This window comes from Notolepis coatsorum (assembly GCF_963971535.1).
Source record: "Notolepis coatsorum genome assembly, chromosome: 7".
In the NCBI taxonomy this organism is placed as follows: domain Eukaryota; kingdom Metazoa; phylum Chordata; class Actinopteri; order Aulopiformes; family Paralepididae; genus Notolepis; species Notolepis coatsorum.
The window spans coordinates 70,813,389-70,831,281 of record NC_140171.1 but is presented as its reverse complement, the minus strand read 5'-3'; the positions used below and the strand labels follow the sequence as shown (position 1 = coordinate 70,831,281).

Here is a 17,893-nt window from a genome sequence, read left to right as displayed (position 1 = left end):
TCTAAGCCATCCTAGGTTGTTAAAGTGGGCAGGGGTGAGGTGGGTTCTAGGAGTAAGGTCAAGCAGTAGTCTGACCAGTTTGTTTTGAGATGTTTGTAATTTAGTTTTTAGCGCCTTTGAGGTGCTTTGGTACCATGAGGTGCAAGCATAGTCGTAGTACCCTTGAATGAGTGCTCCTGCCAGAGTCTTCAGGGTATTCTTGTTTACCAGAGAGGAGATCCGGTACAAGAATCGAGTTCGTTGGTTGACTTTTTTTATTACATTGGATGCCATTTTGTCACAGGAAAGATTAGCCTCTAGGATGGAACCCAGGTAGGTAATTTCATATTTCCTTGTGACAATATTGTCACCCACTGTAACTGAGAAGCCGTCGGTCTTGCTGAGTTTGTTATTTGAACCGAAGAGAATGGACTCTGTTTTGCCCATGTGTAATGATAGTTTGTGATCAGCGAGCCATATGCAGATTTTGCCTAGTTCCGAGCTGAGGATTTTTTCAACCTGTAACTTGTTCTTGTCAGAGACCAGCAGGGCTGAGTCGTCCGCAAACAGGAACAAGTTGCAGTCACAAGCTGACGACATGTCATTTGCATAAATTAGGAACAGTAGCGGTCCTAGTATGCTTCGTTGTGGAACACCACAGCTCACTGTGAGGGGGGGGGGATAGGGTACCGTTTACCTCCATCATCTGTTCCCTCCCCTCAAGGTAGGATTGCATCCAGCTCACTGATAGACTATCAAAACCAATAGCTTTTAGCTTGTCAATCAGAATGGAGTGATTGACAGTCTCGAAGGCCTTTTGTAGGTCCAGCATGACCATGCCGCAGTATTTGCCCGCGTCCACCTCTTGTTTGATGTGGTCGTTCAAATAGAGAAGGCATGTGTCAGTGGAGTGGGATGTTCTGAAGCCAGATTGGAATTCGTAGATTAGATTTTTTTCCGCAAGGTACTTTTCGACCTGTTTGTAGACTATTTTTTCCATGACTTTCGAGATGGAGGTAAGAATAGAAACAGGGCGGTAGTTGCCTGGGTCTAATTTGCTGCCCTTTTTGTGCAGAGGGGTCACCCTCGCAATTTTGAAGTAATTGGGGACGTGTCCCTGTTTTATGGAGAGGTTTATTATGTGTGTGATGACTGGGGTGATGGCGGCTGCTGAGTCTCTGAGGAATTTGGAGCGGATGTTGTCATGGCCAGTGGCCTTGTTAGGTTGGAGGGCGCTCAGTTTTTTGCGTACCTCATCTGTTGTTACCATTTCCAGCTTGAAGTCGTCCTTGCGGACCCCTAGGTTTTTGTAGTAAGCTACTATGTGTTCTACCCCATAATGCCCTGAGTGGGAGGGTAGTTTGTTTACCAGTGTTGTGGCTATGTTTGTGAAGAAAATGTTTAAGTAATTGGCTACATCCAGCTTGTCTGTGATGAGCGTGTTGTCCGTTTTTATGTTTATGTTTGAGAATCTGGTTTTAAGTTTTTTACTGCAGCCTAGTTGATTATTGAGTAATTTCCAAAGTTCACGTGGTTTGTTTTTGTTTTCCTCTACTACTACTTATTGTTACCATTCTTGTATTCACTGTTGTTTCTTAATTGTGCACTGAGTCTGAGCTCGAAACACAAACATTTCATTACCTGCAATGCCCCTGTATTGTTGTGTATTTGACAAATAAAGAATTTGAACTAGTTAGTAGTTGTAGTAACAGCCATGTCTCTTTCTTTCTCCACAGATCGACCAGAGAGAACCAAGCCTGATCTCTTACATTCCAGGTATGTCATTATCACCTTGGTTGTGTTATATTAGCTCCTGGACCTAAAACAAGGGTGATTTATTTCAGTTTTGCACACATTCATTTAGTTTGACAGTTATTGAGTAAATTAGTTTGAATATGGCCACTAGTGATGTCATCGGGGACATTGAATCCTTCTCTTGTGTTAATTACAGCTCAATGAAATGATAAGGTAGCAGTCCCTATAAGACAAGGTATTGTTATTATTTCATCTACATAATGTGCTAATTAAATCAGCGTTGTTTTTTGGTGAAGTGCCCCTTTAATGCTACTGTTTTTAAAAAAAACTCATGTTTCTCATTTAACTTCATCAAACCTTTATTTCAAACATGAGAAACGATTTGAGGTTGCCCTCATTTTCAACTGTCAAGTTTACATCAATAATAATAAATAAATAAAATGGATGATTATAAAGTTATAACGAATATTGTAAAAGATCATGAGAGTAAAACTATTTACTAAGATAAAATAGTAAATACAAAAATACAAAACATAGATAAAAAACAAAACAGTTAAAACAGTACCAGGAAGAAGGTTTAAAACCATGGCCCTAAACTGACCATAGGTCAGCACTCAGCAGAGAATCAGTCTTTAGCTTAAGCTGAAGATCATTCCAGGGAGTTGGAGCATCAATTCAAAAGGCAGACTTTCTTGAACTGAAAGTTTAGCCCATCCATTGTGGATTGGTCCGTGCCCTATATGGCCCATCCTGAAACTCTTTGTATATAGTTTCAACAATGCATGGAAGTCGGTAGGAAAAATCTGTATTTCTCTTAAACATTTTTATTTTAATATTTGATTTTCATATGACAGCAGTTCAATACAATACCGGTTTAGTTTGAGTGTGACTCTAACCCCTGACTCTGGTCAGGCTGGTGTGGTAAGGTAGCTGTGGCTATAGGAAAAGGGGCATTGTCCCTTTAACGGTGGGATCTGCTGATGGGGAGGTTGTCCGTGGACCAGACAATGAACTGATCCGTCCTCTTTGACGGACAGGCCAACAGAGGTTCAAAGGTCATCACTGACTAATGTTGTTTATGATAGACATTCTGTCAAGTAGACTGCAACACAGCTACTGTAGCCAAACCATTTCTGCTAATGTTAACTTGTTCAATTTCAATATATATATATATATATATATTTATTTATGTAAACTTTTTGTTTCATAGATTCAGTAATCATTGTAATTAACTGAATGAATACACTGTGCCAGACAGTGGCTAAGGAGTGTTGTTGTCTTTCCCCCCAGATGGTTGACATTGCCAACGTGAACTCCTTAATGAGGAGAAGATGTGTTAATGATAGGCCTAGCCCCTCTCTCTCCTGAGAACGTGGCTTTGTTGGAGGCTGCTGGCACAGGCAATGGGGTGTTATATTAGCTGTCGTTCCAAGTGGTTAGGGAGAAAGCATGGGTTTCAAAGAGCTAAGACTAGGAACTTAATAACAATTCTAGGATAGAATAAGGAAAGGCCTAAAGGAAGAATAGGTGGATTTCTATCCCGCTGGCTTGCTAATCTGGAGGGAAGTTGTGTGGAGGTGGACAGATCTTCAAAGTGTATTTGAATGACTTATCTTATTCCGTGTGCCGGCTTTGCTAGTGTGTGGTACCATTCAACCGGCTTCCTTGCTTACTGAGGTAGGCATGCTTTGGGTGTCTGCTGGTGACATTAACAATGAAAGTGACTATGCTTCCATCATGTTTATTTATTATTTTTATGTTTAAAATGTTTTACAAACTGGTATAATTGAAAACAATTCTCTTTTGTGCAGTCAATAACATAGATGTTGTAGATGTGAACAGACAGATATTTCTCATGAGCTGAGTAAAAATTAGGATAGAGACAGAAAAATGGCATTAGGCTGTGTCTCTGTGTGAGGAAACTGAGGATCACTAGTATAAGGTGAGGAAAAAATACATTGGAAGCCACTTTAAAGGTGCACAGGATGTTTTGTTTGTTTGTTGTTTATTTTGGGGCGGCTAACCTCTGAAAAATCTAAATAAAGTATAATATATATATATAATATAATATATATAACGAGTGTTGAATACATAAAGTATTACAGGGGAATCCCTGGATCACTGTTTGAAACTACAAACAATGGTGCACCACCTTTACCCTACAAAGCACACTCTAAACACAATGTAGTTTACTTTGTTTCAAAGGGCGACTTTATTTTGGATTTGTGTCACGACGATTATAAAGAATATTCAAGCATAACATTAGTTAGTTAGGTACTTGTTTCTTCTCAAAACTACCCGGTGCAGCTTTAATGAAAAGGTTTTTCAAGATTAATTGACTGCCTTGCTCACAGGCACAGGTCACAAAACGTTAGGTTATAACTATAACCAAGTTCTGTTAATTAGGGGTGACGCTTGGCATCACTCTGCACTATCTCGCGTACGTGCACGCGCACTGAATAAATTCCACAAATGTACCTTTAATACCAGTATTAGTCTGACCACACCCCTCATCAGCTTACCTTCATAAGCAGGTGTGTGGTCACCTGCTCTCCTCCTTCCCAAGCTTTCACCACAAGGTGAGGTCAAGGGCTGCAGCGGCCGTCGGATGCCAAGCGTCACCCCTAATTAACAGAACTTGGTTATAGTTATAACCTAACGTTCTGTCTCATTAGGGGCTCTGCTTGGCATCACTCTGCACTAAGGGAGGCCAAGCGGAGCCACTGGCCGACAAATACACCCCGCTGAAGGCCCCCCACAACCAACAGAACAGGGAGGGCCGAGCCCCCCCGACCCCCCTAATGGAGGGCACCCTCCCTATTAGAGGTTTACCGAGAGGGCGACGGACCCGACCGCGCGAAGAGGCACTCAAGCAACTCAACGCACAGGGTGAGCAGACCGTGGCTTGACCCCACGACTACACCCACGCACAACCCGCATGCCACCCGGGAACGAACGTAGGGAACAACCTCGTTACTGCCCCCAGAATCACGGGATCAAGGGCAAACCCAACCCCGTGGCAAGGCCGTAGCAGTGGAGCGTGAAGGAAGACCCAGACCCACCAAAAGGACTGGACTCCCTGGAATGGGGGCCCGGAGAAGTCCATGATGCCAGCATCAAGACCCCACCAGGTGGGCACCTAGTGACCCCGCCCCCCACATCGCCAGCGTATTCGGACAAAGGCCCCTCAGCCGAGCGGGCCCTGTCCTCCCCAACAGTACACCGCCTGGCACACTGGCCCTGCAACAGGCAGACAGCATGGTCGTAACACACAAGAGTTAACCAACGGAAGCAGGCAGTGCACCGGGAAAAAAGACCAGGCAACAGGCTGTCAACCCAAGCCTGGAGACTGCGGACGAGACAGGCGCCAGAAAGGACAGCTGAACACAGCCGCCCCGGCGGAAGGGGCGTATGCTGGCGTTGTCGCATAACCAAGCCTCCACAGAGAAGGCTGATACGATCGGCAGACGTCATGAACGTGCAGGGGCACCCTCAACCGGAGAAACCGGGAGTTGACACTGCAGCAACACTGCAGCAACACACCAGAGAACCAACCACCCAGGCATTACCCTATGCAATGGTTGGTCCCATAACCCCTCAGGAAAGAAACCCCAAAACACACCTGCGGCACTGCCGCAGCCCGCGTTCCGGTTTCCAACAGGGCTATCCCGGGCCTACGGGTCAACGAGACATTACCCCGGACCGGGCCCGGTGATACGGGGAGCACAGGGTCCCCCGAGGAGGCAAAAACCACCCCAACAGGCCCCTCTTCGCCAAGCGCAAGAGAAGAGCGTAAAAAATGGAAGACCAGCCCCAGCACCCCGCACTTGGTATTCCCAGGAGGTCACCCAACCAAGTACCAACCAAGACCAACCTGCACAGCGGCCGAGATCCGACGAGATCGGGCGCGTACAGGTTGGCACGGCCGTAAGCCATTACGACAGTGCAGAATACAACGTACCTGTAACTGAGGGGTACAATTCCCTGACTGTATTGATAAGTATGGTATCATTAAACCACTACCGCTTTATGTACTTTAATTACTGGCCATACAGTACACGATATATGAATATGATGAACACTTCCCACAATGAAATCGGTTCCAGTCAAAGGTATAATCAAGTATTTAATGGAGCAAAAGGTACATAGGATACTTTACATTATTCTTTGAATGCACTTGTAAGGCAAAGGAATATGCGTAGGCAAATCAATAATGAATGTCCATTCTCTGGTTACGCAGGAGGTAATTATACAACCTGAATCTTAGGGAATTATATCTATGGTACACTAGTAATATAGCGGGAGATACTGGAAGGGGTTCCCCTGGTTGTAAGCCAGCGGGGGGGGTAGAAGATCTGTCGGTAGTAGGACGTCTGGTCAACGATGACTAGGGAGACTTCAGGTACAGAAGCCGGTGCAGTAGCCTCTTGATCCACAGACGAATACAGCTTGGTTCTCTTGTAGACTGTAGCTCCACAGTGAAGAAAGCTAGTCGACCTCAGACTCTCTGAGGCGCCGACTCGACTTGACTCCTCGCGGGGTAAATCCAACACGTGCAGGCGTCGGCGATTATCCGCTCCATAAATCACAGGACCAAAGCAAATATATTCCAGCCGCAAAGGGCTATGTAGTCGTCGGGTAGATTAATCCAGTGTACATGTCCATACGGTTCTCGTCTAGGTCTCCTCGGGTGAAAGCGCCATGTGGTCGGCCCAGCCTGGATAAGAACTCTAGCTAATACGAGAAAGCGTTGGGGATGCTGGTCACTGTAGAACTTTAACCGCACGATACACTATACACAAATAGACTATTATTTACCTAATAGAAATATGTCGCACTCGACGGTATAGCGCCAAACTCTGACAATTCAGTTACTAATTCGCACGCGGTCTCAATGCTCTATTCTGGGGCCAAACAGGCCATACTTCACCGCACGTTGTATCGTGGGTGAGGCTTCAACTTATCGGTAACATGCTAAGGAAGGTAAGGGGCTTCTATATTCACCTGCGCCGTATTTATACGCACGGTGAACAAACTAGTTCCAATCTTATTTCTGTCGCGTATCCCTGGGCAAGGCCGGGCATGTCCAGACGCATCTTGACGGTGACTTTGAACCTGGCTCCGGAGGCCGGTCCCTGGCGCCGGTGGACCGCTGTCCAATAGGAGAATGGAATATTATGGTCTGGGCTAAAGGGATATTCCGTGTATATGTACAAGGAATATACAAGGGATATCAAACGATATACAAATACTATGCAATATATATCAATAAATAAATATATATATTCGGTTTAATCTGATCCTTTGTAACAGTACCCAACAAGGGTTCCATAACGCTCAACCCTGTGACACCCGGACCGACCTAGCATTTTTTCCCCCTGAAAAAAGCCCAAGTCCCTCAGGGTACCAGAACAGCAGATCCGCATCCCCGGCGGACAATGGGTGTAACTGATCCGGACCAGCGCGACCAGAACCAGTCTCGTGCCCTAACCACGCCGACCTGCCAACCCCAGGAGAAGGGGCAGATATGCGCGTTGATCCTAAAACATAAAAAGAAGGCGCCACCCAGACGTTTCGGTACGAACCGCGCCCGGCGGCCCACCCCCAGGGCGTGAGACCCTTCCCCATATGTCCAGACCCATTCCGTTATCATCCCCTGACATGAACGGGAACCCATCGACAACCACACAGGGCGTCGGAGGAGGAAAAACCCCCATCCCAATTGCTTCATAAAAACGCTGTTTTAACCCCAAGCAATCAAGGCGCGCCAGTCAGCTAATGTCCAACAGAACATCCTGAGCTAGCACTATGTGTGCGTTTTGACATACCCACACCAACAATAGGTTGTTTAGACCACCTTATTGAATCCCCAAGACGCCCAGGGGAACGACAAGAGGGGCGAGATGCAATCAACTCCATGAATGAATGAATGAAAAACTTTACCCAACAGATTGCAGAAAGGGTACAACCCAGTACGGCAATACACACAATTGGTTAAGGGGGGGCAGACCTGAGAAAGACGTTAGTCTTGTTTCCATCAGGGACCCTCATTTCCAATCCATATAGACACATCCAACTCTTTATAATAATAAAGAAAAAGCATCACCCGTATGACCCAACTGAACAGCTGGGAGTAAAAAACCTGTTTTCACATGATTTTAATCCAGTCACCCTTTTTAATCAGAGTGTAAGACCAGACCCTCCCAGAAACACCTTCCCACATGAGTTCATAGTCATGAAAAAGATATGCCAACTGTGAGTCACGTGACCAACCGACTCAAGTTTACACATAAATCGGGTGCAGCAGAACTGTGAGCCCTACGCCCTAACTCGACACCTTTAAGACACCTCAACTCATGGAAGGCGTCGCCATAGCAACACCGCTACAACGGGCGGGGAAACCTGCCGGCTCCTGTCATGTAATAGGAGTCGGTAGAATAACCCTCCCCCCCGCCAAGACGTCCCACCGGCTTGGCCCTGACTGGCTCAGCAGAAGAGATCAAAAATCCCCTAAACCAATCAAGTGGGAAAAGGAGGGGTTTATTCGACACCCCCTCCCGAAAAACACCCATCATCCCTACACACAGAAAAACAACCGTAGCCATTTTGAAAATCTCCGGTAGAAAGCAATGCATAGCATAAGCTAATACAATGCCCGCTACCCACAAATGTGTACAGGATTTTACAACAAAACACAAGTCGCCTGTGTGTGAATCCTACCCCCGTTGACTATGTCGTACATAGGAAAAAAACGCTGATCGAGAGTAAACGGCTAGGCCGTGAAATGTGTGTACGAGTATTACTGCAACTAAACAACACAGCATTGTGAGACACATATACTTAGTTCAAGCAATGGAATAACACCAGTTTCTACCTGCATGTGGAGCATCAAGCTAATAGAACCTATTACTGAGCGTACGTTGCAGACCTTGCTTAACCTCGTAACACAACACGACTCATCACACAACGTAAAAGGGCAGATTCATATATACACAACCCCACCATATGAATTGTTTGAAGAAACACACAGTTTGTTCGGCCAAAACACAGTCCCCCTTATATCGGGGAACTTCTTTTTATTAACTAAAAAGTGTTCTAAGGCACAAAATCATAGAGGGGCCGGGGAGGGTGTAGAGGAGAGGGGACACAGAGGGGAAAAGTCACTCAACGGCGTTTGCCACCTCGCGCCGCTCGAGTCTTGCCACCCCGAGGAGCCCCGGAGGGACGGTAGGTTACAGTCTGCTGGACACGACGTTCCCTACCGTCTCCTCCGGTCGTGGATGGGCCGGCGGTGGCAGAAGCGCCGTTTCGTCCCCTGGCCCTCTTGGCAGGGCCAGCAGCGGCGGCGGAGGCAGTGGTAGCGGCGACGGAGACAGCTCGACGTCGCGGAAGCCTTCTGACTCCACCGGCAAGGACGGGAGGCGGAAAATGGGGTTGGAGAATGGACCTCTCCTCTGCCATCTCTCTGCATGTTGAGGTCATCAACCGCAGGGCCTTCCCGAATAGGCCAGCGTCGGAGAGGGCGGCCGTCAGAAGAGGAGCTCTCTTCTTCTCTGGCACACGGGCCTGCTCCAGCCAAAGGTGACGCTGGCCCAGGGTGGCCAGGGCGCGCACTTTCCCCATGGCTATGGCCAGCACCTGGGAAAGGTGCAGGACAGCTCCCGCAGCCTGGGTGATCTGATCGCATTTCACCTCGTTCAGATCCGTGCCGCCCGTCATTATCCCCGATACAAATCTAGCCAGGTGGGCGATGTTAGACGCCGCAGCTAGCGATTGTGTACCAGCGATGAATGACTGGTCACCCCAATAAGCCAATCGCCTAGCCGATTTCCCCTGGAGGACCGGCTTGCATAGGGGTTCCCACACCATATCCGGACAGAGGAGCGCGGCCATCGGACTGTCAAGCCGAGGCACGCCCTCCCCCATACCTTTGACTAACCCCGACACCCGCGTAACTGGTACGTAGGCGGGAGTTAGTCCCATGATGTTGGACACCGCCTGACCCCGACGAACATAGGCCCCCATCGATGGGAAAAATGGGTAGACAACGTCCACCCCTCTCACTGGGGGACGCTGCCAGGGATGGCCTATGAGGTCATCAGGGACAGGTGCAGGCAATGGCAGCAGCAGCGGCACGCCGTTTGCGGCGGCGGCTACCGCCATGAGCTCGGGAAACAAGGCCCGCAGTTCCCCCTGCGAACCTTCCTCCACCGACCCCGCATCCCTCACATGCAGCAGGCTGCGACTGGTCAAGGAGCCACAGTCTGATGTGGCCGACAGTAGGGCATCCTGCTGATGAGGCCAAGGTGGTTCCTCGACATCCTCGAACAGGGCGCCCCATGGAGCCATTTCCCCCCCCTCCGGGGTCTCCTGAGGAGGGATACTCTCCTCCACGGGGCCATCATACAAAAACCCGTCCGCCTCGTCCATGAAGTCCTCAGTCTCCATTGGAAATCCAGAGCCGGACGCATCTTCGCTGGTCTCCAGCAGTTCCCCAAACCCAGGCCGTTCGCGCCTGCACGCTACCATCTTGCGACGTGAACGGGCAGACGCGAAAAGTTTGCGTCGCAAATCCTCTGGCTCCAAGACAACCCCCCGTTCACCAACGGCCGATTCCCCGGAACCAGAGGAACCAGAGTCGAGATCAGGCCATCGCCGGAGCGACGGCACCGACTCCTCGGCTCTTCGGTGAGGCAAACTATCCACCGGCAGCCTCCCGGGCTGGGTCGGCAACCACGAAAGTGGCAACAGCCCAGCACCAAGGCGCACAACGGAGGCGGGAATGGAGAACCGCTGGTGAAGAGTAGGTCTAGCGGGTCTACTCTCCGCGGAATACATTATGACCCAACTTTTTCTTGTACAACAGATGTGAGAGAAGAAAAAATTAAGCACAATGTAAACTCGTCACAACTCTTTTCAACTAACAACACGTCAAGTGGGGTACTACCAGGCACTTCCTTGTGGTGAAAGCGAGAAGGAGGAGAGCAGGTGACCACACACCTGCTTATGAAGGTAAGCTGATGAGGGGTGTGGTCAGACTAATACTGGTATTAAAGGTACATTTGTGGAATTTATTCAGTGCGCGTGCACGTACGCGAGATAGTGCAGAGTGATGCCAAGCAGAGCCCCTAATGAGACAGAACTGTGCATCAAAAGCAAAAATGGGACACATTAGGCAACACATTTCAAGCTTCAAGCACTTCCTCAGGCAGCATCTTCTGACTGTTGATATAAAGAACCAGTCCTGTAGTCCTGGGGCCACTTGGAGCGCAGTCTTTGAGAAGTGAATCATTGCAGGTGTTGTAAATGTGTTCCACACACCTCAATAGTAAATGTCCTTCCTATCCTACCTTCTTCTCACAGCCCAGGACCTCTCTCCTCCATACGAGCTGCCATCAAACGAAGTGAGTTTGACCGCGTTGAGTCTCGCCAACACTTTCAGATGTCTTCATAGCAATAGATTCAAGATGCAAGATTCAAAAGATTTATTTGTCACATACACATACAGACATGTAGTGAAATGAAGGTGGCCATGCCCGCCTTGATTGCGCAAAAAAATACAATAAAATAGAATAGATAATAAAATGGACATGATAAAAAGTAATAAGAATAAAATACAATACTAAGCTAAGAAGCATTGTAACACACTATATACAATAATAGTTATGTTTTTTAAAGTGACCTTTTTTGTTGTGTGTGTGTGTGTGTGTGTGTGTGTGTGTGTGTGTGTGTGTGTGTGTGTGTGTGTGTGTGTGTGTGTGTGTGTGTGTGTGTGTGTGTGTGTGTGTGTGTGTGTGTGTGTGTGTGTGTGTGTGTGTGTGTGTGTGTGTGTGTGTGTGTGTGTGTGTGTGTGTGTGTGTGTGTGTGTGTGTGTAAAGATCAGTGTTCAGTGTTCTAATTAGATTAATTACACAGCAAATTATCGCGTTATGAAAATTAACTCAAAATTAATACAAATTATTATTATTATTTTTTATATTTCTTTATCTCATTCATTCCATAAGAACGTAGAATACACATTTACAGATTTTTTTTTAAATATGGTCCATTTGCATGTTCTTGGTATCTGATTCTAGGGACATCTATGGATCTCAGGGAATGTATTCCCAGTGTCAGAAATACTGTGTCTGTTACTAGGATTGAGTAAATTGTAATGAACCAAATGAGAATATCAATTACATTTTTCTTATCTTTGACTGTGAATAACACCATGCTAAAATTGACCAGACCTGAAAAATCTAAGCAAATGAATAAATGGAAGATGTTGTCAAGCGGGCAGAAAAGTGCCAATTTTTTTACTTCAACTTGAGGACTGCATACTTTTTTTGCAAACCAAAACAACATACTTTATACTTATAGCACATGCATGAGCCTGGTCTCTTTTGAAAGATGACATTCTGAAGTTTCTGATTAAGGCTAAAATTTACTTTTAGTGCTAACGTAATAGAGTAACATAGGTCTGAACATGAGTTGTAGAAAAACTTGTTACTCAAGTTTTTCTGTAGTAGTTAGTAGTCCAGAGGTAGTATTTCCCCAGAAGGTGGTATGGCATACAAATCCGGACCGAGCCATAGCCTGAAGCCTTATGTAGTACATATCCAAATTTCATAAAGATCCATTCAGAAATTAGTGATTTAGGAGTGATTTTGGTAAACTGTGTACAAAGAAAAGCCACACTCATTGGCTACAACGATCCAGTATCATTTTAGAGATCGGATCTAGATTGACGGAACTACTGCAGCTTGAGTCGGGAGTGGTATTTTGCGCAATACCGTGTACTTTGCACAAGCCTCAAATACCGGCATGTAACTCGAGAACCGCTCAATGGATTTTGTAACCTGAAAGGGCTATCCACAGGCAACAAATGGGGGTTTAACTCGATATATATATTGTATTACAAAATATGCACACCCGAGCCACTAGGGGTCGCCAAAGTGCCGGTTGCAAATAGTCCGAAAAACTTCCCATATGTGGGACGTTGCGTGATAAGAGAAGGTTTTGTAGATACTAGGGCTGTCCCCGGCTAAGGATTTGTATAGTCGACTTGTAGTCTACTAAATTAGCCGATATATATATTCTTTTTTTTCATCATTCCATTTGGGCTGTGGGGGTGCTTAATGTCTGAAGGAGTCGACGGAAGGCTTCTTGTTCTCTGCGAAAGCATGCAATTGGTCCACTGATGGATACATCTTGATATTTGTCTAGTCTAGTGTGTTCATTAGATGGGTGAAATCCTCTTTCAGCGCCTCTGTGCCGGTTTTCTTTGGCAGTTAGCCTCTGGTATGCGTGCCTTTAGCGTTAGCCACGCTTCTAGGCCTCTTTTCTTTTGGAAAGAATGACGATTCTTTTTAATAAAATTTTTTAAGAAAATTACATTTTAAATGTAAATTTCTTTTGCATTCGACTAAGAGGTTGGCAGTCGACTACGGCTCCTTTCGGTCGATTAGTCGACTATTCGACTAATAGGGGTCAGCCCTAGTAGATACAGTACTGAATTCTGCCATCCGGAATTCCGGACACATGCCATTTGAAATATGATTATAGAATATCAGGCCTAAATTGGTTATGCGATTAAAATGTGATTAATTAGATTATTTAATTACAAATCCTGTAATTAATTAGATACATTTTTTTAATCGCCTGACTGCACTAGTCTTTATAAAAGGTGACGTTTTATGTATGAGAAGAAAAGTGTTATCGTGGCTAATTGATGATGGTTAATCCCTGCTTTTTCTTTCTATCCACAGCGAGAACAAGCTCTCAGGGTGACCACAGTAGAGAGAGAAGGTAAAACTTCAGCAGAGGAAATCAATACTGAATGTGTGTTTGCACAAGAGGGAAATGTTACAAGTATCTCTGTCACTCTCATCTCCTTGTACATGCCATTAAATATGTGTCAAAAAGAAAAAGATTTCCAAAATTCCATTTGGTACGTTGAAGCTAACTATTGGCTTTTACGTCTTGCTTAGAAACACATGACAGTTCAAAAAAGTAGGTCACCATAAGCCAGAACTCGCCATAATTTTCACCTAAAAAAGTTGTTTATAAATCAAACCCTTACCTTAACACATTGGGCCCATCATTATGCCCTCTCTGCCACCGCTGTAAGCCTATGGAGATGTTTACCTTCTTTGCAGGGCTATAAGAAGCAGAAGCAGTCAAAAGAGGATCGGTAATGCAGCCTTTATCAACTATGCCCCAAAACTATGGAACAAACTACCCCAAAACATCAGGGAAGCCAACTCGCTAGACATCTTTAAAAGACAGCTTAAAACCTATCTCTTTGCTCAGGCATTTCACTGATAGATATCTGCTACCACCTAGTGGCAAGAGGAAATATCAGGGATATCCTGACACAACTTGTATTTACCTGCACTATTCTTACCCTGCCTACTCTTATACACTGCCTATCAAATTCATGTGTCGGTTATTGCACTTTTAACTTCTTACTGATGACTATTTTTAAACTGAATCATTTTAAACTATTTTTATTATTTGCTAGATCCAAATGTGAAACACTGTGATTATTTGTTCATGCAATAGGTCCCACTATTTAGTATGGGTTCGAGTCCCTGTGATCTAATATCACTAAAGTTACAGTGTGGGTTCGAGTCCCTGTGATCTAGTATCACTAAAGTTACAGTGTGGGTTCGAGTCCCTGTGATCTAGTATCACTAAAGTTACAGTGATCTAGTATCACTAAAGTTACAGTGTGGGTTCGAGTCCCTGTGATCTAGTATCACTAAAGTTACAGTGTGGGTTCGAGTCCCTGTGATCTAGTATCACTAAAGTTACAGTGTGGGTTCGAGTCCCTGTGATCTAGTATCACTAAAGTTACAGTGTGGGTTCGTGTCCCTGTGATCTAATATCACTAAAGTTACAGCAATATGTACTGGGAAGTATGTTGGGAATTACAGGAGTATTACTGAATAGAGAGCCTATTAGGATGCTAGATCCAAATGATTTGCCATATCTTGCTATGCTCGCTCATGCCTGTATTTTTTATGTCCGTTCTATTTTATAATTTTTTTACTATTTTTAAACTGAATCATTTTAAACTATTTTTACTATTTGTGTTACTGAAAACTGTAAGCGGAGAGCCTATTGGGATGCTAGATCCTAATGTGAAACACTGTGATTCTACCTGTCTATCTTTTTATGCTCGCTTATGCCTGTATTTTTTACTGTTGTGAAGCACTTTGAACTGCAACCTCTGTATGAAAAGTGCTATACAAATAAAGTTATTATTATTATTATTATAACTTTTTAAATATTATAGCTATATCTGCATTACTATGGCCCATTCAACATCGGGTATCTATCGTTCCCGGATGTGGGAACGTTATATTTTTTCATTCATACATTGTTGTGTTAATACTGTCAAGAATATAAGTATGTTTTTAAGCTTTTCTGCTGTAATACCAAAAACGCTAGTTATAGGCCCTGAAGCATATGATAGATTATCGATTGGCGTTTCTTTCCTATACACGCTATATTAAAAAATTCAAATGTATATGATCGGTATACATTATGCTTCATCATGCGTGAAGGAAAGGGGAGGGGGGTCGTTTATAATTCCTTGATCGTCAGTAACGGCTTTATTTAGTATGGGTTGATATATTAATCAGACTGATTGCAAACAAAGAAATGGACAATCAAGCTGAAAGTAACGTTAGTTGCCTCTTACCGTTCGCCGATGAGACTGGAGGAAAAATATCCCAATTATTTGACGTGGATCTGCTAGATCCATTTCCGGTTTGTATGACGCAATAAACGCCGAAATCATATCGATTATTGCGTTTCGAAAGCGATCCAAATGCACTCGAGTGTGTATATTGATCCATGCCACAATATATCTCTGGCGGAGGAATTTCCTCGATGCACCGATCGCCACTTCCGGTTTGGCGTGAGTGTAACTCGCCCAACCATCCACCAGGCGGCGGTATTGAGGCGTTGCAATATCAGAACAGGGTCCGGCTGCAATCCGGAGGGAGGCTGGATGAATTATGAATGCCATGGCGAAAAAATGAAATATTGATCCCAAACGCGTTATACGCCGTTGTTGGCGTTCAACGCATGGTGGGCAATAACGATTTACGCCGTTCTTGGCGCACAATGTGTTAACGCCTAACCTTAACCTAAAATGGAAAAAAGCTAAAAAGCTTGGCCAACTAGTCGTACCTCTACAACTAGTGGTACCTCTACAACTAGGCTATATATATATTGTTGGAGTTAAAAAAGAAAATTATATCAAAATGTACCACTAATATAATTTACTTTACTTTACTACTTAAAACCTTAAATTCAAAATGTTTTAAAAGGGCAGTATCACGCTCATACAGTATATTAGCAGGTTGTGGTGAACTGTGCCTGCAACTGCACCGCAGCCATGCTGATATACAGTACAAACTAAAGTAATCTTTTTGTGTGATATTGGGCACAGTGGGTTTGCACAGTGGGTTTGCATAATGACCATTAGGAGGATTATGTGTTTCAGGCGACCAGAGATCACCATCGTTTCAGCGGAGCCGCTGGCCAGTAACGCCTGGTTCCAAGGAGCCACTGGGGTCTTCCCACCTCTGCCCACGCAGCCGAGCTGGTCAGGGAGCATCTCTGCTGCCCCCCAGGTAGGTGTCTGGTCTGAACCAGCATTGTATGGGAGAATAGTGCTTCTTTAGTCATCTAAATCATTTGGGGCTGAACAAGAGAAAACCCACCCATCAGCGATGCATAAAATTCATGGGGAATATTGAATCCCTTTTGGTCGGGCATGACCTGTGGTTTTAGTCTAGTTTCAGTCTCATCTCTTCAGCATAAAACTACAGGTCAAGCTCACTGAAGAAATATTTTTGTATATAATTTTTTAAAATGTTTTACATGATCAGCAAGTGACAGAAATACATATTTGGACATTGACACAATTTTGCACCCCCCTTTTTAACACTTTGAGCGCCGCACGTATCGCTTATCTTTACCGCTAGATTGCCAGCTAGCGGTCGTTTCACTATGTTTGCGAAGCTGTGTGTGTGTGTTCTGTATTATAGCTGTGGAGACATGGTGTGGCTCATTTTGACAGACATTACTTGTAGTGCAACATGGGAAAAATAGTTTGTTTCTACATGCTATAGTTTGTAGTTTATTACACGCTAAACATCGTGCATTTCCAAGATAATCCAGTCTTTTTCTGTAGATAGCGAGATAAAATGTGTTATATGCAATAAGCCCAAACCGTTCTGGTTGATCCCCTGAAACCCCAAATACTCCCAAATCAAAGGTATATAACATGTATATATGTACCTTCACAAAATCATCAAGGGGTGGGGGGTCGTTTTAACTCAAAACTGTGATCGTGTTTGCCGAGCATGTTTTTCATCCGGTGAAACTCATAACTGTGATAGTTAGAAAAACACGTTTCAGATTCGGTCAAATAGACATAGAATATACCTTACCTTAGCAAGGAGGAGGAGGGGCCCCTACCAAGAAGAAAAAAAAGAGGAGGCCACGTATCAACACCAAGCCATTCCAGTTCAGACAGACGATACTGCCACCTGGTGATAGTCGATCAGCATTGCAGTTCTAGTGTATGTGCCAACGTGATGCAGATCGCTCCGGGCAAGTCTGTAGAGCGGGGATCAAAGTAAAAAGATCAAACGATCCAAAAACCTAATATTTCGTTTTTGGCACTCAGCGCTTGTCGAGCAAACACGTAATTTTCAGTTTTTGGCACAGAATGCGTTAGCACTTTCAGTGCCAGCCATTAGACGAAGCCGTCTGTAGCGACGCCACCACTAGATGGATGGCGATCCGTCACCTTGTTTGTAGAGCTATAACTATATTCTATATTATAGCTATGGATACAATACTATGGCCCATTTGACATCACCTATCTATCGTTCAATATGTGAAAAATAATAAATGTTTCCATCCATACGTTCCCGTGTTATACCGTGGTGAATATAAGTATGGTTTTAGAGCGGTCTAGGGTAATTCATGAAATGCTGAGTTATAGCCCTACACGTCAATTCCACTATAGACGTTGCCTTTTCTTGCCTGTATACGCCATTATCCCGAAATCAAATCTATATCATAGGTATTATGTTCCATCATGAATGCATGAAAGGGGGGGGGGGTCGTTTCTGATTATTTGATTGTCAGTAAC

General features: G+C 44.8%; 1 protein-coding gene across 1 annotated transcript in view; it reads left to right on the top strand.

The window, feature by feature from the left end:
* Nucleotides 1–17,893, top strand: part of sh3d19 (SH3 domain containing 19) — a 76,589-nt gene that overhangs the window by 38,966 nt on the left and 19,730 nt on the right. The window contains exons 2-5 of the mRNA XM_084318813.1: nt 1,716–1,755; nt 11,098–11,138; nt 13,482–13,521; nt 16,232–16,361. Coding sequence (XP_084174939.1) covers nt 1,716–1,755; nt 11,098–11,138; nt 13,482–13,521; nt 16,232–16,361 — 251 coding nt within the window. The remainder of the gene's footprint in view (nt 1–1,715; nt 1,756–11,097; nt 11,139–13,481; nt 13,522–16,231; nt 16,362–17,893) is intronic.